Source organism: Mus caroli, unplaced genomic scaffold (assembly GCF_978045245.1).
Source record: "Mus caroli unplaced genomic scaffold, Mus_caroli_1 scaffold_8, whole genome shotgun sequence".
Classification (NCBI taxonomy): Eukaryota; Metazoa; Chordata; class Mammalia; order Rodentia; family Muridae; genus Mus; species Mus caroli.
This window is the reverse complement of record NW_028227263.1, coordinates 59,106,084-59,130,816: the sequence shown is the minus strand read 5'-3', so window position 1 is coordinate 59,130,816 and position 24,733 is coordinate 59,106,084. Positions and strand designations below refer to the sequence as shown.

Below are 24,733 nucleotides of genomic sequence, written 5' to 3'. Positions count from 1 at the left end.
CACTCATCTACTCAAGTTTAAAAATATGCCCATGTCTTGATTGCAGTTTTGAAGATGTGAACAATTGTCTGTAATCTCTTTAGTTTTGCCACTGCTACTCCTAAATTAAAGCCAAAGAAATTTCTACATTATACAAGTTAATGTAATATATATATATATATATATATATATATATATATATATATATATAAGTTATTTTGTTTTCCTCTTTCTACTTCTCATAAAAAAACTAAGTCTTGTCAGGTAACCACTTACTAGTGATTTTGTGATTATTTTTTCCCTTCACCATTGGTTGGGTCCTCTGTGTCTCTGTGTGTGTGTGTGTGAGTGTGAGTGTGTAGAGTGTGTAGAGTATAGGCTGAAGATTGACAAGTTGATAGTAAGTTTCAGTTAAAGGAGTCAGAGATTCTTCTTTGCTCTTGCACAGTCTGGTGACATTACATAACAGGGAGTATATACTTTTAAAGGTATTATAAAGGTTTCTGAATATAGTCACAGTAACAAAATAAATAGTAATAATAAAATAGAAATAAATAACAAATGTTTGAATTATAGGTGACTAAACTGATTTAAATATTTCATAGTAAATTCGGTTTTCATAGTATTACATGAGACCTTATTTATGTATGTTCTTTATGATTAAATTTATCGATTCATAACAATTTAATAAAGGTATATGAAATGAAAAGCAGTTGATTCTCAGAGATTCATCAGAGCAAATCCATGCTTTCCCTATCTTGTTTTGGGCCCTTTCTGCCTCTCTGTCTATGATGTACTTTGTCCCAATGCCATAATGTGGATACACTGATATCAACATTAATAAAGTATCTCTGATTTTTATATTGCATTCTCCAATTACTAACAGGTTTTCTCTGTGTCATCACATCTTGTCTCTTTTATACATGAAGTAAATGGAGTTTGGAGAGCACACATAGGTCATCTGTGATCTCATTCCTAGTAAATGGCTGGAACTCCAAGTTCTAGGGTTCTTGTTCAAAGCTATTACAAAACACCAGAGAATGGCTGTTTGGGGAAGGAGAAGCATGTGTTGTTTTAGAAGCAAATAATTAGCAAATGGGTATTTTTCATGATTCCTCCCATTTGCTTATGAAATAAAATAAAATTTATTGGTGAAGTCTGTGAAGGCTTCTTAAAATACCATTGCATTCAATTAATTTATTTTTTAATCTAACTTATTTGATGTGACTTTCAGATAAAGATACAAAAAATTATAGGGTAGAAGTCAAGTCATTTTTGGTCTTGAAGCATGCAAAGATGTCACACATAGTTCATGATTTTTGATTAATAAAAACATGAGTTACATAGACAAGAATATTATATACACACACACACACACACACACATATATATATATATATATATATATATATATATATATGTAAAGTATATAGTAGTAGAATGTTTTCCATGTTTAAAGTACTACATTAGGCATATTAACTTTGGTTATTTTTTTCTTTAGGTAAAAGCTTTTTTGCCTTCCTTTACTGGCTACAGTATTTTTCAAAAGCAACCTTTGCAAGTTTTCTCTCTAGATAATATGCATGCATTACCTAGAATGGCCTAAATTTTGTCAGTGTAAACAGTTAACCTTGAAATAGCAACCCAATGTGGTTCAATGTCGTGAAACATTAAAGAATTTGTTTTCTGCAAATGAAGCATCCTCTGTGGGTGCAGTGAATCTCTAGGATGACGTCATTCAAACAACAATGCAAAAATTCAATCTGTTTCCCATTTCTGTGTCAACACATGTTTCCCATTTCTGTGTCAACAACCAAAGATGTGAAATGACATTTGCATGTCCAAGAAATGGCAAATTTCTTATATTTGGAATGATCCATATGACCCAATACAATCACAGATACCTATAAATTCTAGTCACTTGTGTAAAGGTGAAAAATAAAATATAAGCAGTGATTAAATACCATGAAACCCTGCATTCAAAGAAATGCCTATTAATGAATTTATTCTACAGACATTTAACAGATGCCTAATCATTAATTTCACAAGTATATTGACTTACCTGGCCTTCTATTTAATTGACCTTCAAACATAAATGGCATGTAGACATGCTATAAAAACAGACTGTTTGAAAAAGATATAATGAAAAAATTATAAAATAGCAGTGTCTTATATTCATAGGGTCTATCAAGATGTCTCAAATGTCACAAATAGTATAAATATGGTCATTCTCCAGTAATCACAGATAACTCCCTTGATCATAAAATGAATGTTTTTCGACATCAGGGATTCAGAAGGAAAGATGAAGTGCAAGAGAGCCACAGCATCCAAGTGAGACAGCTTGTTACATCTGCCAAAATAACCACACAGGCAAAACAGATGAATGGAATCTGGGAAATGTGGTGTTTTGGCTAGACATTTGCTTCCCTCAATAACATTAATGTTCTGTTACTAAGAAAAGGAGGGTGGATAGTAAGTGGACAATTCACAATTTCTGTGTAGTTAAGGATGGTTGTATAACACAACACTCACATATACACACATATTTAAATAACCATACACAAAGCAAGAACAATTTTCTTTGTGATTTTTTTCGGTAGTGTTTATACTTACTAATTTATTTAGGAAAAGAGAAGGCACAGTATTAAATTCCTCTCCTCCTCCTCCCCCTCCTCCTCCCCCTCCTCCTCCTCCTCCTCCTCCTCCTCCTCCTCTTCTCCTCTTCTCCTCTTCTTCCTCTTCCTCCTCCTCTTCCTCTTCCTTCTTCCTGTAATTTTCTATTTCCATAGTTGATATGAAACTAAATGTGTCTGTCGGAGCACTCACTACTGAAAGATAAACTATCCAGTTTCAAATATTGAATCAACTAGTATTTTCATTTGTCAGTTATCACAATGAAATATCATCAAGCTTTAACATATTGTTATCTCTATAATTTCCTATATGTTTAATTAACTTAGAACTGGGAGAAAGTTCATGTTTTACTATCAATCACTCAAAACAAATTGCTTATTCCTTTGGACTTACGACTAAGAAACAGTTAGATAAGTCCCAGGCCACCACAATGCTAGAATTTGGATTCAGCACAAATGTTACATGTTATAGAAAAATAACTTTTCATCTTTTCAACCTTTGTCTGCCTTCCCTATAGGTTATACATTGATGGTCCATTTGGAAGCCCATTTGAGGAGTCACTGAACTATGAAGTTAGTCTCTGTGTGGCTGGAGGCATTGGAGTCACTCCATTTGCATCGATACTAAACACTCTACTGTATGTCACTTTGATCAATCTTATTACTGCAAATAGAGAAATATTCAAACATATAATTTACATATAAAATAATTCTTTATAGAGTTTTCCCACTCAGTGTTCAAGAAATGACATTTCCTAATTGGTGAAAGAAATAATTCAGTAGTTCTCAGTGTATGATCTGTAGTTCCTAGAATCCTCTATGTAAAAACAAACCCATCTTCTTTTCCTATCAATAGTTACTCACCCTCAGACGTCTTTTCTTGACCTCCTCACAGTGGTGTCACTGTTCATTTATTCAATTAACAAGTATTTGGGGTGCTCTTGTGCTAATTAATCTTGGGTTACTGGAAATAGAACAATGAATGTAAAAATATAAGGAGGGCATCTGCCCTTCATTGCCAAAGTATATGATAGAATCAGGAATAGGGAGAATCATTGCCTTCAGTTTTGTACTCACTGGTGACTCTACCAGGCTCCAATGATTAGTTCAACCCTGTGAGCATAAAGGGCCCTGAGTATTTTAAATGGATCATGAAGTAACCCAAAAATCATGAATATGGGAAAGGGACTAATAGTGAAGTAACCAGGTAGGCTTATAGTGATGGAAGGAGAGAAGATAAGATTTGGAGGAGAGTAATCAGAATGCACTATATTTGAAAGAAATGAATAAAATAGAAAGTTACAAGTAAAAAAAAAAGGTAAATAAATTATAAAAACAAATGGCTGCTGTGGTTGTAAGAATATGTTCAGGGAACACTTTTATGACAAGATGATAAACATATCACCACCTCATTCCTTCATTTATTAACATATTTGCAACAGACTAAAGAAAACAAATGTCAACATTGAGATTGCCCAATTGGGAAATAGTCTAAGAATTTCATTCCAGGATTATAAACTTAAGTTCATTCATCACTATAAAGAACAAACAAGATGACAGCAAGATGGTGCTCCCAGATCGCTTCCATTCCCTTCTCAAATCGACAAAGTTAAATTAAAATATGTGAGAGGAAATATAAAAAGAAGAAGAAATAAAACTTTCCTTTGCCTTAGTTGGGAGAATCATGACTGTAAGATAAACTAGAGCCTTGTCTCAAAAAATTTAAAAAAATGACATTTTGAATATTTTATTTCATTTTCTAATATTATACTAAATGTGATTTGGGGACATGTTGGAGACTCTTACAAAAATAAGCATGTTCCCGTCCAGAAATCATTTGTTTCAGACAACATATTACAAGTTATTTTGATTCTTAGTGTTATTAAAAAAGGAACATTTTCTTAACCTCAAGTCTACCTCATAGTCATAAGTAGGCATCCAGACTTGGAATTGTGGGTGGCTGGAATGTATTACATAGTGTGTGATTGTGAAATCTCTCTTAAATGATTATTAAGGAAAGGATAAACAACCAAGTTTCTGGAATGGTATTACCTAGAAGTGAGGGCAACTCTGAATGTCCTTTGGATCCCTGCACAATGATACAGTTCACTGAAATAGAGAACTTGTTTTTTTCTGAGACTTATAAGCCAACGTTCTTCTGATCCAAGTGTTCAGTTTTTGGTCTGGAAGTTGAAACAGGTGATATGTATAATACTGACAAGTATAGCATTCTATGACATCTTAGTCACCATTTTGTGTACCATATCTGTTTGAGAGTTATGATAAATGTTGGCATGGAAATGGTTGAAATGTGGTATGTTTATTTTTTAATTGGTTGTGTATGAATGAAAAGCAAGTGTTCATGTATATGTAGACTTTGTACTGTCTATCCAATTCCAGTTACAACTTCATTACATTGATTTTAAAGGGATGACTGGAAACCATACAAGCTAAGAAGACTGTACTTTATCTGGGTGTGCAGAGACATCCAATCATTCCAGTGGTTTGCAGATTTGCTCTGTGTGTTGCATAACAAGGTAATGTTGGGATGGTTATTGTTTTTTACTTTTATAATTTCTTGAATAACATTTACTTGTATATTTTAAAATCAAAAAATGTTCACTATAAAACAGAAGCCTCTCTTAAATCCAAAACCAGTGGTAATATCAAATAAAAATGAATGCACATCTTTTTAGATATGAATGTTTGTTAATATATGTCTTTCTCTGATATTTTTAACAGGCATATCTGCATTTTAACATAAAATAGTAGCTATCTATGAACATGACTAGAGACGATGAGGAAAGAAAGACAAAGTGACCATCACAGACATGACGGAATCTTCTAACCTCTGTTATAAATTTCCCTCATATTCTTGTTTTAATGTTTTTGTAGTCAGCACATTTCTTGATCCACTATATAGTTTTACAAGTAAAAAAAATTTCTTGAACTAGTTCACTAGGAAAGTAAAATCTGCTATTATATTTTTCTTTAAATTATTTTAAAGCTTATTGCTACATCTTAAATGTTATTTTTTATGAATGAGAATAAAATCAATTGTCTCTATTAATATTTTTGGGCTCACTGTATCTGATTTACTTTTCACTTTCTTAGTATTGGCTACTTTATATCTGTACACAGTGCTTCAGTAATTGTTCATATGCTTCCTTAAAATGTTTTTTCTTCTTGAAGCTAAGCATGTTATCATCCAGAAAATATCATTAACTGACTCTTGAGAATTAGGGTCTGTCTTAAGATCTAAAGATATAGTACATAACAAAATAAAACCATGATTTTTATCTCTCCTGTATTCATAGTAACACAGAAAACTAAACAAATATATGTGCAGCATGTCTGATTCTGAGACTTAAATTTGGGACAAAAAGAAAAGAAAAGTATATCAATGTGGCCACCAGAGGCTGTTTTCTTTTCTCTTTTTGTTTTTGTTTTTTTTAATTTTATTAGATAGTTTCATTATTTATACTTCAAATGCTATCCAGAAAGTTCCCTATACCCACCCCCACCCTGCTCCCCTACCCACCCACTCCCACTTCTTGGTCCTGGCATTCCCCTGTACTGGGGAATATAAAGTTTGCAAGACCTAGGGGCCTCTCTTCCCATTGATGGCCTACTAAGCCATCTTCTGCCACATATGAAGCTAGAGACATGAGCTCCGGGGGTACTGTTTAGTCCGCCAAGCCATGTTCTGTTGGGATAGTCTTGAGTGTATTGACTAGTCAAATGCCTTGAGAGCAAATTCAATACATACCTAACTCTCAAAGTTCTCTGATGCAGTCATATGTTTACTGCAATGGTAGAAGAGGACAGAGGTCGATAGCATAATAAAAAGAGAGATCCAACTGGAGAGTGGTATACATGTGTGTGCATGTGTGTAGTGCTCTTAGATAGGTAGATTGCAGAAGTCTTGTAGACTTTATATTAGAAAAAAAAGAGATTTAAATTTATACCTAGTGTTATTGAAGATGTGGATTGAACAAAGATGGTTCTAGAAGAATTATTTATAATATTCCAAATATTCAAACAGGTAACCTATAACTAATTGGAAAAAAGGGATGTGTATTTATATAATAAAATCATTTAATATTACGATAAAAGTTCTGACATGTTAAAACTTGAGTGGACCTTAGAAATACTATGATAATTAAAATTATGTAAGTCAGCCAAATATAAAGGGACAAATACTTTCTGGTACAATTTACATAAGATACTTGAATTAGTTCACTTTGTAGTTTGTTAATGTAGAAAAATAGTTTCTGGGTAAAAGAGGGAAAGGGAAGCTGTTGTCCTACTTTCTCTAGATTACTTCTTTGCAGGTGTACTTCTGGTCTCTCATAGCCTTAATTTTTTTTTTTTCCTGAGGAAAATACACAGTGAATGAGTAGAAAGCCAGATGGCATGTCTACTTTTTATGCTTTGGATTCATTTTCCTATCTGAATACCTGTATGCCTATTGTCTCTCTTTTAAAGGAAAATTATGTTTATTGATGAGGGAAGTGATGGGTTAAAATTTAGGTGTCTTAGCAAATAAAATAGAAGTTGTTTATAAGAAACCGAGAGGAATAATATATTGCTTTGCATGATTTATCTTTAGATTGTGTTCTTCTATCATCAAAACCATCATCACTAAATTTCACCAGAGCAAGTTATGTTGAAAGAACTTGTCTCTCATCTGTCTGTCTGTCTGTCTGTCTATTTATTAATAACCTATCACCTCCCTGCTTACTTTTATTTTACTATAAATATTTACTGTGATAAACCAAATTATCTACTGCATTATAGAATCACATATGCTAGGTACAAACTCTGAATATTTAGGAAGAATTTAAATGAAGCTTTTCATTTTTATGTCTCTCAGTTTTGGCAAGAAAACAGACCTGACTTTGTGAACATCCAGCTGTACCTCAGTCAAACAGATGGGATTCAGGTATGTGGCTGGATGTTATTGTTAATTAAATGAGCCCCTTGATAATAGAAGATTTACTGTAAGAGCTGTGCTGGAAAAAAAATTTCTGCATAGGGTTTTAGCAGAAGTGTCCTAGAGGAAAGCCTCCACTGGGATACATCCAGGAAACTCATAGCTCGTCCTTGAAGTCTGTTGTTCCTTTCAGTTCTCCTCACAGCATGCTGAAGTAAACCTTTTGATTCCATATTTCTTCTCTGGGTTTGTTTCAAGTTCCATGTCTCTAGGGAGACATCAAGTAATAAATGAACAACCTCATGATCTCTTTTCCATAGAGGGAAGGTTTTCTGTGATGAGAAAAGATAAAGTCTTACACAATCAAACATATTCCATCCCAGAGGAATCTAACATAGAAACAGTAAGAGCCACAGTGCCTTGTTTACTATAAGAGAGACTATGCTGAGAATTCCCCATACATCATTTTGTATAGTAATCTCAACTAATTTAAGCAGTGCATACTATTACTCTCTATATTATAATGCAAGGCAAACTAAGGTTTAGGAATATCAAATAGTTGCATAATGTGATGAATCTTTGTGCAAATGTTTTTCCATACTAAAAAAAAAAGACCTGTGTCTGTGTGTCTGTCTGTGTGCACACATGTGCATGTGTGCACTTCCTACAGAGCTCACAGTATAATCTTGAATGTTGTAATTAAGTTCCTCAACTCCTTTGAGAACAGGTCAGTATCCAAATACCCACAAATTAGGCCAGACTCCTAGTCAGTGGGCACCAAAGACCCATTATCTCACTGCCACTACAAGTTCCTGTCACTGCAAGTTCACACTATCATATTCAGCATTTCTATGTGGCTTCCAGAGATTGTGCTCAGGTCCTCAAAGTTATAAGGCAAGAGTGTCATTGAAAAAGACCCCAGATTTTTTATTAATCTTTTTCTTCATCCATTTTATTGTTTTTCAGATAAAATATGAATGCTTATCAGTTACCTAGAAACTGTCTTAATTGGTTTCTGAAGCTTTTAGTTAATATTAATGTTTTCATTTCATTTTACTTCAGCTTGAAGCAAGAAAATATGATATTTCTTTAATAATCTAATAATAAAATCAGTATAGATAAATTATATCTGGTACTGAGTCTGCCTAACTGAAAATCAGGCACTTTCTTTTCTTTTTATTTCCCTCTGACAGTTCATTGTCAATTAAGAACAAGTGCTTATTCTCTGCAAGGATGAGCCCTTTACCAGTCACTGTCCGATAGGGAATAGACTTAGATATCCAGTGTTGTGGGAAGTCATGTCTAGAGTTATTCCCCCAAATTTGTGATGAAAATCTGTGTTAATTTACTCATATAGTGAGCCTAATATGACAAATGTACTTAGCTACAAACATATGTCAATGACATTTAATTTTGAGTCCACATACTATTAATATGTGATGAACTGGAGTGTGTTCTTCATCTTACATCGAATGTATTTAAAACTGAAGAAAATAACTAAAATCAAAGTAAGTCAGCAATTTGTGAAAATAACATTCAAAAGAATACTGAATTTTAAAGGAAAAGAAAATGAAAGTGACCCTTTGCAATTGTACTCCTTAGAATTCTGATTTGCTCCTTAGGACACAGCAATTTGGAAGGAGATGCTAGCTCAGGTGAATTCATGTACGAGAAATATACTGTTTATCCAGAGCTGCATTTTATAAAGCATATCCTTCCTTTTTGACAGAAGATAATTGGAGAAAAATATCACACACTGAATTCGAGACTTTTTATTGGGCGTCCTCGGTGGAAGCTTTTATTTGATGAAATAGCAAAATGTAACAGAGGGTAAGTAATGTTCCTCACGAAGTTAACGTATGGCTGAAGGTCAAATTTAAAAATTCCTGGGTCATCCCATGAAATGTTTAAAGATTAATTGCAAATATGTTTATCACAAATTCATTTGAACATTCAGTTTCAATCAAAAGATGAAGTAAAATGGTTACCACTCTAAAAACCTGGAAAATGGAATAATTAAAATATGATTTAGACATAGTTAAGTATTTGTGATTTAGACTTACCTACCTACTTTTAAAACTGTATGCTTGCTTTAACATTTATATTTTTCCTTATTTATTTATCTATGTATTTATTTGGGGATGAGGGGTTGGGGGTCAAGACAGGATTCTCTGTATAGCACTGGCTGTCCTGGAACTCCTTCTGTAGACCAAGCATGCCTCAAACACTGAAATCCATCTGATTTCCAAATACTGGGATTAAAAGCATATACCACCACCACCTGGATTAACATGAATATTTATAGTCATGGTATATATCAGATGATCTGCATAAAATATTTTCAGCATCAATTTGGGTAAATAAGAGAAAGTCACCAATGCATCTAGCAATAGTCACATTCAGAAATTAATTTTTGTACTGTATTATTATATTGAAATTTTTATTATATTGAAAATTTTAACCATTTATTTTAACGTTAGCTTTCCAAGCCAGGAGTATTTCCCAAATGTATTTTTTCCTCCTAACAAAGATGGTTCTATCAAGACTATTAGCATATTGAATGTGTGTCTATGATCTGAAGAAGTAACTGGAAGGAAGGGCATTTACATTATGATGGAGACACATCAGGCCATTTGTCATCATTCCATATATCATAGTGAAGAGCAGCAACTCTAAAATACCTAGAAGAAGTTTAAAAACTGTGTGTACATGAAGATCATTTTTTAACTGATTATTTTATTGATTTACATTTTAAGTGTTGCTCCCTTGCTGGTTTTCCCTCCTCAAATTTCCCATCTCATACCACTTCCCCTTTGCTATGAGAGTGCTCCCCAACTCCCACCCCCAACCCATTCCTGCCTCACTGCCCTAGCATTCCCTTATGCTGGGTATCGAGCCTCCACAGGACCAAAGGCCTCACCTCCCTTGATGCCAAATAAGGCACTACTCTGCTACATATGTAGCTGGAGCCATGGGTCCCTTCATGTGTACTCTTTGTTTGGTGGTATAGTCCCTGGGTGCTCTGGGGGGTCTGGTTAGTTGATATTGTTGTTCTTCCTATGGACTTGCAATCCCCTTCAGCACCTTCAGTCCTTACCCTAAATCTCCCATTGGGGTCCCAGTGCTCAGTAGAATTGGCTGTATCTACATCTATCTTAGGTGCTGGCAAAGCCTCTCAGGGGGCCGTTATGCCAGGCTCCTGCCAGCAAGCACTTCTTGGCATCAGCAATAATGTCTGGGTTTGGTGTCTGCAGATGATATAGATCCCTCGGTATGGACTATTCTTAAGTCTCTGTTGCATTATTTGTCCCTGCATTTTCTTTAGATAGGAACAATTCTGGGTTAAATTTTTGAGATGGGCGAGTGGTCTCATCCCTTAACTGGGGGTTGTTACTAGATATGCTCTCTACAGGTTCTATCTCCCCTTTGCTGGGTATTTCAGCTAGTGTCATCCCCATTAGTTTCTGGAAGCCTCTTGGTTCCCTGGCATCAGGGACTTTGTAGTGGCTACCCCAATTCCTTATCCCCTACTACTACATATTTCTGTTCAACTTCCTGATCCTTTGGACTTCACTCCTGTCTCTCCCCATTACTGATCCTGCCCCCTTTTTTCCCTCCTCCTCCTCTCTCCCAATCAGCTCTCTCCCTCCCTCTACCTCCTGTGATTATTTTGTTCTCCCTTCTAAGTAGGATTAAAGCATCCACATTTTGGTTTTTCTCCTTCTCAAGCTTCATATGGTGTGTGAATTGTGAGTATTCTGAGCTTTTGCACTATCAGTGAGTACATACCTTATGTGTTCTTTTGTGTCTGTGTTACTTCACTCAAGGTGATATTTCTAGTTCTATCCATTTGCCTGTGAATTGCATGACATTATTGTTTTTTTGTTTTTTTGTTTTTTTTTTAAGATTTATTTATTTATTATATGTAAGTACACTGTAGCTGTCTTCAGACACTCCAGAAGAGGGCGCCAGATCTCGTTACGGATGGTTGTGAGCCACCATGTGGTTGCTGGGAGTTGAACTCTGGACCTTCGGAAGAGCAGTCGGGTGCTCTTACCCACTGAGCCATCTCACCAGCCCCCGACATTATTGTTTTTAATAGCTGTGTAGTACTACCACATTTTCTATATCCATTCTTCCACTGAGGGACATCTGGGTTGTTTCCAACTTCTGGCTATTATAAATAAGGTTGTTATGAGCATAGTGAAGCATGTGTCCTTGTTATATGTTGGAGTATCTTTTGAGTATATGCCCAGTAGTGGTATAGCTGGGTTTTTAGGCAGAACTATTTCCAGTTCTCTGAGGAACTGCTAGATTGATTTCCAGAGTGGTTGTGCCAGGTTGCAGTCCCACCAGCAGTGGAGGAGTGTTCCTCTTTCTCCACATCCTTGCCAGCATCTGCTGTCACCTGAGTTTTTTTATCTTAGCCATTCTGACTGGTGTGAGGTGGAATCTCAGGGACATTTTGATTTGCTTTTCCCTGATGACTAAGGATGTTGAACATTTCTTTATGTGCTTCTAGGCCAATCAAGATTCCTCAGTTGAGAATTCTTTTTTACCTCTGTACCCCATTTTTAATAAAGTTATTTGGTTTTCTGTGCCTAACTACTTGAGTTATTTGTATATATTTTGTATTAGCCCTCTTCTGGATGTAGGGTTGGTAAAGACCTTTTCCTAATATATAGGCTGCCATTTTGTCATATTGACAGTGTCCTTTGCCTTACAGAAGCTTTTCAATTTTATGTGATCCCATCTGTCAATTGTTGATCTTAGAACCTGAGCTATTGGTGTTCTGTTTTAAGTTTATAACATGAGTTTAATGTTTCCACAGTCTTGCCTTAGTTCAATATCAGAGACACATTTACTCAACTGAGATTCCTTCTTCCCAGATGACCCTACTTAGTATGAAAATGACCAACAGACAATCAGCACAAAGACATTTACACAGGTTCTCAGAATGTCTTTAAGAATTCATGACAATAAAATAGCAGCCCCCTTCTGAGCTATATCAATATAAGAAACATTTTCTTGACTAGTGACTGATATGGCCAGCCTCTGTGGGCAGTGCCACCCCTAGGCAGATGGTACTGGGATGTATAAATGGTAACCTAAACAAGCCCTTCAGATCAATCCAGTGAGCAGTGTTCCTCCATGGTCTCTGCTTCAGTTTGTGCCTACAGTTCTGACCTGAAGTTTCTGCCCCAGTGTCTTTTCATTATGGGCTATAAGCTATAAGATTAAATAAATCTTTTCCTCTCAAAATTGCTTTTGCTCATTATATTTCTCATAACAATAGAAAATAGTATGTAAATTCATAGACATACAAACATATGAAACTTAAGCTTTAATTTTTTAAAACAAAAATATATTGACCCTACAGTAGATAATTATATATTTTGTAAAATTATTTTCAATTTTTTCTTCAGTTAACTTTTAATAATATTCTTATGTTTTCATCATGGACAATTTTCATATAATCTTAAAAATTTCTCTATGACCCTACATTTTTCATTATTATACAGGTCTAAAAAAACATTAATTTTAATATGATTTTTTTTGTTCTTGCTGTATTTAGAGTGATTCTGATCAGCTTCCAAATATGCAAATATTTTTCAATTATATTTTGATTATTGATACAGATTTGTTTGAAAAATCTTCTGATCAAGCTTTAAACTGGAGACGTGCACACCCTGTCAAATTTTTATATATATATAAATGTACAAACTGCTTTTTTCTTTTACTGAAAATAGACACTTTTTTCATATAACATATTCTGATTATGGTTTCTCTTCCCTCTACTGCTCCAAGTTCTACGACCTTCACCTCCCATATGGATCCATAGCCCTTTCTGCCTCTCATTAAAAAACAAACAGGCTTCTAAGGTATAATAATTAATATAATATGACATGACGTGATAAAAACAAAGGTATACAGATAAGAATGAGACAAAAGAAGCAGAAGGAAAAGCACACAAGAAAAGTCACAAAAAAGGGACATAGGTGTAGAGAGACCAGTTTTTCAAATACTCAGGAATCCCATAAATAACACTTACCTGAAAGCCATAATAAATATACAAATGACTTGTAAGTTAAATTTAAAAAATAGTGATAAAATTTTTTTAAAAAATCCTTAATGTGACCTTATGAGACAAAGAACCTCCAAAACTGCTGTTGAATTTACTTTCTCTTGGCCATCTACTCCTGGACTTGTAGACTACCTTCAATATTAGTGTGTTTCTCCAGTGAGACACCCTTGGAGAAAATTAAAACTTCATTTTCAAGGGGTTATTAATTGAACATGGCTTCTAGTTAGGGATGGGGACATGTGTCCACTTCTTTCAGCTCTAGGAAGACATCTGGTACAGACCCATGCAATCCCTGCATATGCTGCTACAGTCTCCATGAGTTCATATGTACATCAGTTGTGTTGTATTTCCTTGGTGTCCTCTATCCTTAATGACTTTTTAACTCTCTCTGCATCCTCTTTCTCAGGATTTCCTGAGCCCTGAATGGAGGGATTTGATGGAGACATCCCATTTAGGGCTGTGTTTCAGTCTTTCACTCTCTGAATACTCCTTGATTGGTCTGTGTGTTTGTCCTAATATGCTGTAGGAAGAAACTTCTCTGATGATGTCTGAGCAAGGCTCTGATCTGTGAATATAGCAGAATGTCACTGGAAACCATTTTATTGATACATCTCTTTAGCAGAATAGTGGTATTAAGTTTTACCCCATGTCCCTGGACTACCACACAGGTTCCTAGTCATCCAGACAGTATCAGCTATGGGTTCCATCTCCTGCAGCAGGCTTTAACTCAAATCAGACATTGCTTGGTTACTCCCACAAGCTTTGTACAACTGCTCTAACTTGACTTGCAAGAATATCTCCACTGTAGATAAGTTTGTAACTGGTGTGGTGTTTCTCTTTGGATAACATGCCGCATATCGTATAGGTTGAGCAATGGGGTTTTACCATCAGAGTGTGAAGATCAACCTTCAGACCTGCCAACAGCCTGGGTAGTTTGGGCATTCTCATGGGTTCCCTTTGAACGACAACTCTGTTAACTATAATCCAATTCTGCTCCAGGAAGCTTCATTTGGTGACAATAAAAGTACAGGTGTGGGGGAACGCCAGGGCCAAAAAGTGGGAGTGGGTGGGTAGGGGAGTGGGGGTGGGGAGAGTATGGGGGACTTTTGGGATAGCATTGGAAATGTAAATGAGGAAAATACCTAATAAAACTATAAAAAAAGAAAGTATATAGCAACTATAATGTTTTGTGAGTTACTATCAAGAGTAAATGTTGCGGCCCGCCCGCGGTCCACAACACGAACGGTTCACTGAGAATGGCAGTTCCCTGCAAAGAGAGGAATCTAGACGGGGCGGAAGAAACAATGGAGTCAAGACAACATTCTGATCAAGACTCAATTTAATATTTCCAGACACTCAGTTTATAAAGGAAGGGGGAGGGAACCCAATTTCCCGCCAAGTAACTCAGGGTCCAGTAGCAGGACGAACACGTGTGTGACTCCAGGCAGCAGAGGCAGGTTTCAGCAGTAGGTAGGCATGGCAGGACGAATGAGCCGGTAGCTCCACCCTTGAGCAGGCAGGTTCCAGGCTGGGGGAAGGGAGGCCACAAGTAAACTTTAATAAGAAAAAGACATGGTTAATAAAACAATATTTAAATGTTTTTTCCAAAAACAAAAAAGTACAGGTGTGGTTCTGTCTCCCATATGATATTGTTATCACCTTTATGTTTATATATATTTTAGGAAGCTTCTACTATATTAAGTTTCCATACTACCACTCAACAGTTCCTTAATTTTAGCTGTTCTTCCATATTTCCTTCCTCATGCCCTTCTTCCATCCCACTTCCTAGATGGATAGTTTGGAACCTTTATAAAAGACAGGGGCCATTTAGGAGCATGTTTAAAATAGGCAAAGCAATTAAGAATGACAGATTCTGTCTGTGAATTCACTTGATATTGGAGTGAAAAATCTTCTGCTTCCACTTTGTGCATCTGGATTGTCAGTTTGGCAGAACTTAGACTCATCCTAGAAATAAATCTCTGGACATTTGTGTGAGGGTTTTTATAGAGACATTTACCTAATGTGGAAAAAGCCACTATGAAAGTATCACCATTCAATTTGGTTGCTGTCTCAGAATGATCAAAAAGAAGAACAGAGTTGAGCAGCCCCATTCATTGCTCCCTGATCCTCGACTCTGGGCATGATGGTACTAATCACCACATGTTCCTATAGTTGTGCCTTTCCTAACAGAATGTGCAATACCCACAAACTATAAATGAAAAAAGAAAGACTGTTGAAAAATAATATTCACTTTCTAAAGCTTACTCCATTCAGTTTCATTGTCCAGGATACGGTCTATCTAGTATATACATTTGAAATGGGTTTTTTTTTTATTTGACTATTGTTGACTAGCTGAATCATAAATAACAGATGATAATAGTTTTAATGGTAGTGTTTAATATTTTAGTATACTTATGACCTTCCTGTTTACTTTTCTCAATGTTTTGAAATCAACTATAGTTTTGGGTCTACGGGTCCTTGAAATGCTATATATTTTTTATTTCATGTATATTAAAACTTATCTCAATTTATTTTAAATTTAATAGAGATATGGTTGGGTTTAAGCATATTGGTTAATCCTAGCATGTTCATGTGTTCATCATTTGTCATCTTCTACATTTCTTTGGATTTGGATTGATTATTTTTATGATAGTGCTTTCTCCAGTATTGATATATTTGTCGTGTCTTTGTGTATTATTCCTTTCTGAAATAGCAGCTTTAAACAGTTAATTCCCAACTTTTTTCTTTGAGCACCAGTGGGTAACTAAACACCCAAGCTCTTGAGTCCATTCCCAAATCTCCAGTACTGAAGCTCTTGGATCTATAGAGCTGAGTTCTGTAAAGGTTATATGTGGATTGTAATAGTCAAAATTGGAGGAATTTTGTTATAGTTTGTCATGTTTTTAATTAATTATTTTATTTACTTATATCCCAAATGTTCCCCCCACCTGGTTCCTCTTCCAAGAATTCTTCACTCCATCCCCTTTACCTCTGAGAGGGTGCTAACTGCCACCCAGGTATCTCTCTTCCCTACAACATTAAGTCTCTATAGTGTTAAGTGAATCCTCTCCCACTGAGACCAGACAAGGATGTCCTCAGCTACATATTTGTCAGGGAACTACAACCAGCCTGTGTTCTTTGGTTGGTGTCTTAGTCTCTGTGAGATCCCAGGAGCCAGGTTAGTTAACACTGTTGGTCTTCCTATGGGGATGGAATTCCCTTCAGATCCTTCAATCCTTCTCCTAACTCTTCCATAGGGGTCCTCAACCTCAGTCCAATGGTTGGTTGTAGCAGTTATCTCAGTCAACTACTCGTAGAGCCTCTCAGAGAACAACCATGTTAGGGTCTTCTGCAAGCACAACATGGCATCAGTAATAGTTTCAGAGATTGGTGCCTGTCCATGGGATGGATTCTAAGTTAGGACAATCAATAAATGGCCTGCCCTTCAGTCTCTGCTACAACTTTGCCCTGCATTTTTTTTAAGTGAGGAACAATTCTGGATCAAAAATTTTAAAGGTGTGTTGGTGACCCCATCCTTCCACTAAGGGCCTTGTCTATCTAATGGACATGTTTTTTTCAGGTTCCCATCTCCTCCTCACTGTTGGGCACGTTGGCTAAGGTCACCCCCATTGAGTACTGCAAGCCTCTCATATATTCTACTTTAACCCTCTTTTATCCCTTTAAGTACTACCATCCCCTCTTCATTCATTTTTCTGGTACTGTCACTTACCTGGCCATAAACCTCATTCTTAGAATTTTTTTATTTGTTTGATTCAACAGTCGATAAAGTGTTGAAGAGATTAAAAATTATACAAAAGCAAACTGTACATTTATCTATATGTTAATGTGGCCTGATCCATCCAGAATTTATTATGCCTACTGCTAAATCTAAATTAAACTGTTCCTATACTGTGTCTTTCTTTTTTCTCAGTCAATGCTCTGCTGTGTCAAGTTGACAAGTACAGCTAAGCAGAATACCATTGAATAATATTTTGCTTCTTCATGAACAATTTCAGATAACTTTCCTTATAATAGTGGTTTTCTTTCAATAAGTTCAGGTTTTGTTAGAAAGCTTTCGATTCTGTTTTCACTTTCAAGACATTCCTGTGTAGATGCAGCTTATTACACAATGGTTGGCATTTTGCTTTGTTGGCACTTTCAGATATCTGTCACTCTACTACTTCCTGTTATGTTTATTTTGAAGCAAATGCCTATTACCAACTTCACATTTTGTTTTCTCTTTATCATGCATAATATATGGGTTTTATCCCTTTCTAGGTCTCGCTCAAGTTTTCTCTTTGTTGTACCTTTTCAGCATTTTCTTGAGATCCAGGAGATTCTTGGGTTTATGCATTGGGAGTGTTTTACATCAAATTTGAGAGATGCTTTGTAGAAAACTCAGCTTTGTCAAATTCTGTCTTTGCTCCCACTGGTATAACAGTTGTACACATATTAAAACAGTTGTTATCCACAAGACTGCTGGCAATATTTTTCTCAGTCTTTGTGGAATTTGATTTGGATAGATTCTAATGTTATGTCTCCCAATTTATTTTTCTTTGTCAATGCCTGTTACTATATTATGAACCTATCTAGTTCACTAACCACTTAGAAATTGTATTAAATCCTAGAAATGTAACTATGCATTTTAAACACATCTTCCCTTTCTCTTTTAAGGAAACACACTGCCCCACCCCCATTTTGAAGATGGCTGCCTTCATTCTGTTCCTTCAAATGACCTTGTTTTTCTGTTTGCACACAATACTAGCATTCAAACTCTCTCTAATTATCCTTCATATGGTACTTCAGCTCATACTTCCTGTTTGATTTTGACTTAATCATCTTCTTAAGTGTTCTATGTCCAATAATAGTCACATTTTGAAGTTATGACAGTAACGTAAGAGTGGAGGGAAACAAATCGGTTTAAAAATATTCCTAGGTGGGTCTTTCTTTTAGATTTCTGAGGGAGGGTGTATGTGAGAGAGAGAAGGAGGGGTGCATGCTCAGTACATGGTGATACACTCACCTGTACACACAACTCTTTCTGATAACATTTAAGTGTCTGCCTATTTTAAGGTTTGGCCAATTTTAAATTATTTCCACGTGTATTGGGCTTGTTACACCATGAAGCTCCACTACTTTGGTTCAATTTGTTCTTTAAAAGGAATACCTGCTTTGTGATTTCATATTATAGAGTTGGATCAGCTTGAAGTCTATGGCTAATTTTAACATCTCCACTACAAATAAGGGGACACTTAGAGGAACACTAACTAGGGATCATGAAGTCTTGTGGTTTTAGAAGTTCCTCGAAAGAGTTTAACCTATTGATCTCTTATACTCCTTGACCAAATTTAAGTGGTTTCCTTTTTTTTTTCATATGACCCTATTTCTTTTTCCTGCCAAGGACTTGAGATTTCTCCTTTCCAGAACTTTGGCTCTTCTTGCTGTATATTTCTCTTCTCTTCTTTAATCTGTCACATAATTGATAGGTATTTTGGTCTCAACAAACTCATTTGTGTGGAGAGCAATTATTCTTGTTGTTATTGTTGTTGTTTTGTTTCATTTTGTTTGTTTGGTCTCTTTAACCCAGTGATACTTTTGTCACACTATTCTTTGGCATACAGTTTGTTGCCAGGAACAAGAAAGGTAAATGTAGGTTTAGTTTGTTTTCTTGATTTTTTTTCCCATCATAGTATGTGTTCAGTTTCTGAAACACCTTCTTCACATATTTTTGGGATATTTGACAGATAGATAGATAGATAGATAGATAGATAGATAGATAGATAGATAGATAGATAGATAGATAGATAGATAGATAGATAGATGATATAGATAAAATGTTTGAGAGTTTTGTGCATCTATAAAGTGTATTTTGATCATAGTTTACTCCAGCTCCTCCTAACTCCTCTCAGAGTCCCCTTTCCCTCACTTCCCAACTTCACATCATTTTAAAACAACAACAAAATCCAGTTTATACTGTCTTCATACAAATGTGTAGCATGGAGACCTACCAGGAGCCAGACCCTTAAGAAAGTTGTCTATCCCTCCTTAGCATCCATCAACTGTCAGTAACTCATCAGTTCAGGGAGGTGTCCCTTGAACCCTCCCCTCCATGCTTCAGTGCTGACTTTCCTGTTCTTGTGTAGGTATATGTGCAGACAAACACAGCTGTTATCATGAGTGTAACAGTCCTGTCATGTTCAGAGATTTTTACTACAGCTCTCCCTATACTCTGGTACTTAAAAATCATCACCCCTTCTTCTATCATGATCCCATAGCCTTAAGTAGAAGATGTGTATAGATTTCACATTTATGGAAGAGCACTTCACAGACACTAATTATCTGAACTTTGACCATTTGTAAGTTTCTACATTAACTACAACCTGTTGCACCATTTTCTTCTGAGTTCTCAGGTCTGAACTAATTATGGGTATGATGATATCAACTTAGTGGACAGATTAGTACTATGTCCATTTAGCAGAATAATTGTAGTAAGTTCACCCCTAGAGCCTGTTAGCTTCCCTGCCATCTCTTCTTATGTAGATGTACAGTACAAGGCACACATTTTGCCTATGAAGTGGGTCTTAAACTTAATCAGAAAGCAGCTAGTTTCACATAATATTTTTGCGACTAGCAACCATGGGCATATGTTGCCCATTCTTTCTTATTGTAGCTCTCAGTGTTCGCAGCTGGGTAAGACTCTTAATAACATTTATATCCAGCAGCCTACATAGAATCATTTTGGACTATGAAAGATATCTATGAAGGTGGAAGCTTCCTCATCAGGAGCAGGTATCTTCTCTATGTCCTGTGACAAAAGTGTATAGTGTCTTCAGTAATAATGTCTTACTGTCAAATTCTGGTGGGGTTCCAAGGAAAGTGACAACAACATTCATTGTTTGGTAGTCTCTGGGATAGCCCTGTACAGCATCTCCGGAAAAGCTGCCCAAGCCTGATTCCAAGCTTTTCATTTGTCATTCTGTGGCTTCTTGGAGATGCATGATGCCCTGTGTACAGTTATAACAATTAACCATAAAATTATATGTATAGGTGGGTGAAGTACATATAATAGAAGGTTTCTCATAATTGCAGGGTTAAAGGTCAAAGTCAGGACTTTGTGCCTGCAAGGAAACAGCACTTACACAGAGGTGCACCTAAGGCTTTTTCTTTCTTCTCTAATGGAAAAGAATATCTCCATTTTACCATCATGACTTTAAAGAAATGTTGTTTTCATGGTTCTCCTTTAATTTTTGAAGTGAAAGTCAATAAAAATGTTTTATCTGGTTGTACAAGTTTAAATAAAATGGGGTCTTTGTCTTCGGCTCCCAATTATGCTGAGGTAATGAGAGCATACTGCATTCGTCTTCGTTGGGATAAGAAGAATTAAACAATTGTTATCACAAAAGGAAGTTAGTACATATCAATAAACCTTAGAGCAAAATCAATTCTAAATATTTAATTATTGAATTTTATTTTTCCTATTTGTTAAAGATACGTTTTGATTTTGGGGTTTTGGGTTTTTTTTGTTTGTTTGTTTTTGTTTTTTATTTTGGGTTTTTGAGACCAGGTTTCTCTGTGTAGCCCCGGCTGTCCTGGAACTCACTTTGTAGACCAGGCTGGCCTCGAACTCAGAAATCAACCTGCCTCTGCCTCCCGAATGCTGGGATTAAAGGCATGCACCACCAGTAAGTTTTATATAATAAAAGTCCATTTATCATTTCTCATGAACACAGCAGTGCAAAAACTAAAAATGTACATTTATATAGATGCATGTGTAGGTTTTTTTCAGGTGCATAAAAATGTTGGTTTCCAACATTGGTAATCATTCTGTCTCTCAGTGTCTCTGTCTCTCTCTGTATCTCTCTCTCTGTCTCTCTGTCTCTCTCATCTCATGAAACTCAATGTGAAAAACTTAGAACAATTTTTATAAAATGCAAATTAAAGATTTGGCATCTGTTCACTCTCTTAGTGTGGTTACCAGTGGCATGTGGGAATAATACAAAACACACTGCATAATTTCTAGCAGCCAATTTATGCCCATAGTTATTTCTTTTCTGAATTCAACTATGAATATCATAATTGGAAAATGGATTTAAAATGAAAAGGAGCAAGAAATTAACTTTGCAAATACCTTAAATCCATGTTCATACAGTAGGCTGCTTATCCTGTTCTGCCAAATTTTGTACCTGATTTCCCAATTCTCTTCTCTTTCCAGGAAAACAGTTGGAGTTTTCTGCTGTGGACCCAGTTCTATTTCCAAGACTCTTCATAGTTTGAGTAACCGGAACAACTCATATGGGACAAAATTTGAATACAATAAAGAATCCTTCAGCTGAAGTCTTAGGAGACTACTGGGGACTTTAAAGAGGAACAAGTGCAATTTCTAAGACTTAGAGACTCGGCTGAATCAAACAGCTGTGCTATGCCAAAGAATATCAAGGGTTTGCTATTTATGATTATTTAAAATGAGAATTCAGAAAATGTGGCAAAATGGTATGGTTAATCTGTGAGCCAAAGAGGCCCTGAAGAATATCTGATGTGGTGATTCACATTTTGATGAGCAAATTAAAAGAATGCTGTTAGATGCACACTGTTGATTTTTATGGGAAATTCAAGAACTCTCTTACAAGGAGCTGAACTCACTTACACTGAAGCTGATAGCTGCAACCCTCTTTAAATTGTTTTCGGTTGAACACATTCAAGATTGAACAAAATTAAAAATTCATTGAAACTCAGACTCCATTTTCTAGGTTGTGCATAAGTGGAGTAGCTTTAATTTGGATAGGCTCCAGGCAAACACAGGGAGGTTGAAACTGTAGCACAAAACTTTGTATCAATACGGGTACTTTGCGTCTGCTGCTTCACTACTGACTCTCCTGCCTTGCTGCAGTGTTCCTAATCTACATGCTCACAAGGCCTATGCCCATGTGGATGTAGCATCTACTTTCTTATGTTTGCATCTTATCCTCTGTCTAGGAAAATCTGCTCACCCTTAGCCGATCTTGTACACAATAATTTAATAGAACTGTTTAATCACCAGTTTGTTCAACTTAGTCCTATGGCGTAGTAATGAAAAAGTGCTTTGTTAAGTGTATCCTTAAACACCAAAGAGCTTTGTATCTTGCACCAAACACAGAAGCACAAGACCTCTCTCCTTTGACTCACTTTGATTTCAGATAAGAGATGCTGAAATCATGGAGTGATACCCTGCTTTGCTTTCTACAAAAGTAGAACTTCTTCAGTATTTATTCAAATTTCAGTTTAGAATCACTAATATTATTTTTGCACTGTTTGCTATCATGGTGAGTTACTAGATTTAAGTCCCCTGTTCATGTGATCCAATCAGTTTATGACCTCCTATTTTTTAATATTCAGGAATCAGAAGGAAAATTTACTTTGCTACCTTAAGAAAGAAGGTATTCAAACAGTTTATCAACTTAATTTGGTATATAACTATTAATTATATCAAATAGAACACACTGCTGAAATTAGTACCTTACTTTATGCTTGGTAATCTTTTGTATATCACATGATAACAATAAATCCTGTTATTATTTGGATTTCATGTGATTCAGTGCTAACAGACAAGCATACTAAAACATTTAGCACCAAATAACCACCTGTATATTTAGTTACACATTTTTTTTATCCTTGGAACACTTTCTTATCCCTCCTATGGGCAATGTGCAATGCTCATGTAGACTGAACTGTGGAGACATAAACTATGACATCATAGCAATGCTGTCTAGATTACAAAGGGTTTTCACAAAACACATACTACAAAAAAACAAAAAAACAAACAAACAAAAAAACTCATAAAAAGAAAGTTGGGCTTGTCCAGGCTTGATGTGCAATACTGATTCCTTACCGATCATAACTTATTTTTATGACTATGTGAATACATCACATTTCAAAAATTCAGGTCAAACTTACAAAACAAGATGATATTTCAGACTTGTGTGCTATGTTGAGTGAACTTCCTTGCCTAATCTAAACTCCAGTGCATGTTCGAGCATCTATATGTTAAACATAGTTTATTTTTGAACAGGAATAAATTAAAGCTTTATCACACATATAGAAGACAGCTTCGTTTCTTTTTAGATTCTATGGTGGTGGTTACTATTGTATAAGTCTTAAATAACGAATTTTGATGGTAATAAATATTAAAATTAAAATGGTGTCCGTGGAATTTCTATAAGTTTAAATTAGTAATTCCAAGGAGAGGTGGTTGTTGGTTTGTGAAAAAAGAAAAATAATTGAAGGAGCACTGCCTAACTACACACTGGCATAATAATCTTAAGGATGTGCATTCTACAACTGTTAATGTCATAGTCCAGTCATGTGAATGCGGCAAATTACCTCTCACAATGGCCATTAGATTTTGCTTTTGAGCCTGGTGAGGAATATAAAATACTACTTACTTTCTCAATTGTTTTGAAACAAAGCCTCATATTGAATGAGTCATTTTCAAATTTGCTATAGCCAAAGATAGCCTTGAACTTTATTTCCTTCTGTCTCTTGTTTCCCAAGTTCTAGAATTATAAATACACACATACCCAAATATTAATTATCTTATGTAATGTATCTTTTTGAGAAAATAATGGAATTGTGCTATGACGTATAGCATATTGGATATAATTTTGGGACACAAGCATTCTCAAATAGCAAGATCATATATTTAAGAGACTATAGAGGACATAATTTCTACTATAGGTTTCTCTCCATGTATATTCCTTTTTCTTTAAGAAATTATTAGTTTTTAGGATGATACTATAAAATTTATTTTGTAGATAGAATCTAATTTATATGCCTCTAAGCAAAGAATTCAGTACAACTTTAAACAAGTTTTTAAGTTGCTTCTCATTTAGGTAAAGGGAAGAGACTGTGGTTTTACATATATCTAAGACCAAAAACTCAGAATATATATCTATATCTATCTATCTATATATATATGCACACATATATATGTGTGTGTGTATGTATGTGCATATATATATGTGTATATGTGTGTGATATACATATATAATATGTATATACACATATATTATGTAAATATGTACACATATATAATGTATATACATATAATGTATATACATATGCATA

At 35.4% G+C, this 24,733-nt stretch overlaps 1 protein-coding gene across 2 annotated transcripts in view; it reads left to right on the top strand.

The window, feature by feature from the left end:
• Positions 1 to 24,245, top strand: part of Nox4 (NADPH oxidase 4) — a 146,239-nt gene extending 121,994 nt beyond the window's left edge. The window contains exons 14-18 of one of the 2 annotated variants that reach the window (XM_085841544.1): positions 3,131 to 3,250; positions 5,041 to 5,149; positions 7,489 to 7,557; positions 9,278 to 9,378; positions 21,846 to 24,245. In XM_085841544.1, the coding sequence (XP_085697670.1) occupies positions 3,131 to 3,250; positions 5,041 to 5,149; positions 7,489 to 7,557; positions 9,278 to 9,378; positions 21,846 to 21,966 (520 nt within the window). In that variant the 3' untranslated portion in view covers positions 21,967 to 24,245. The remainder of the gene's footprint in view (positions 1 to 3,130; positions 3,251 to 5,040; positions 5,150 to 7,488; positions 7,558 to 9,277; positions 9,379 to 21,845) is intronic. The other variant, XM_021166295.3, reaches the window with a different exon arrangement.
• Positions 24,246 to 24,733: the final 488 nt, after the last annotated feature.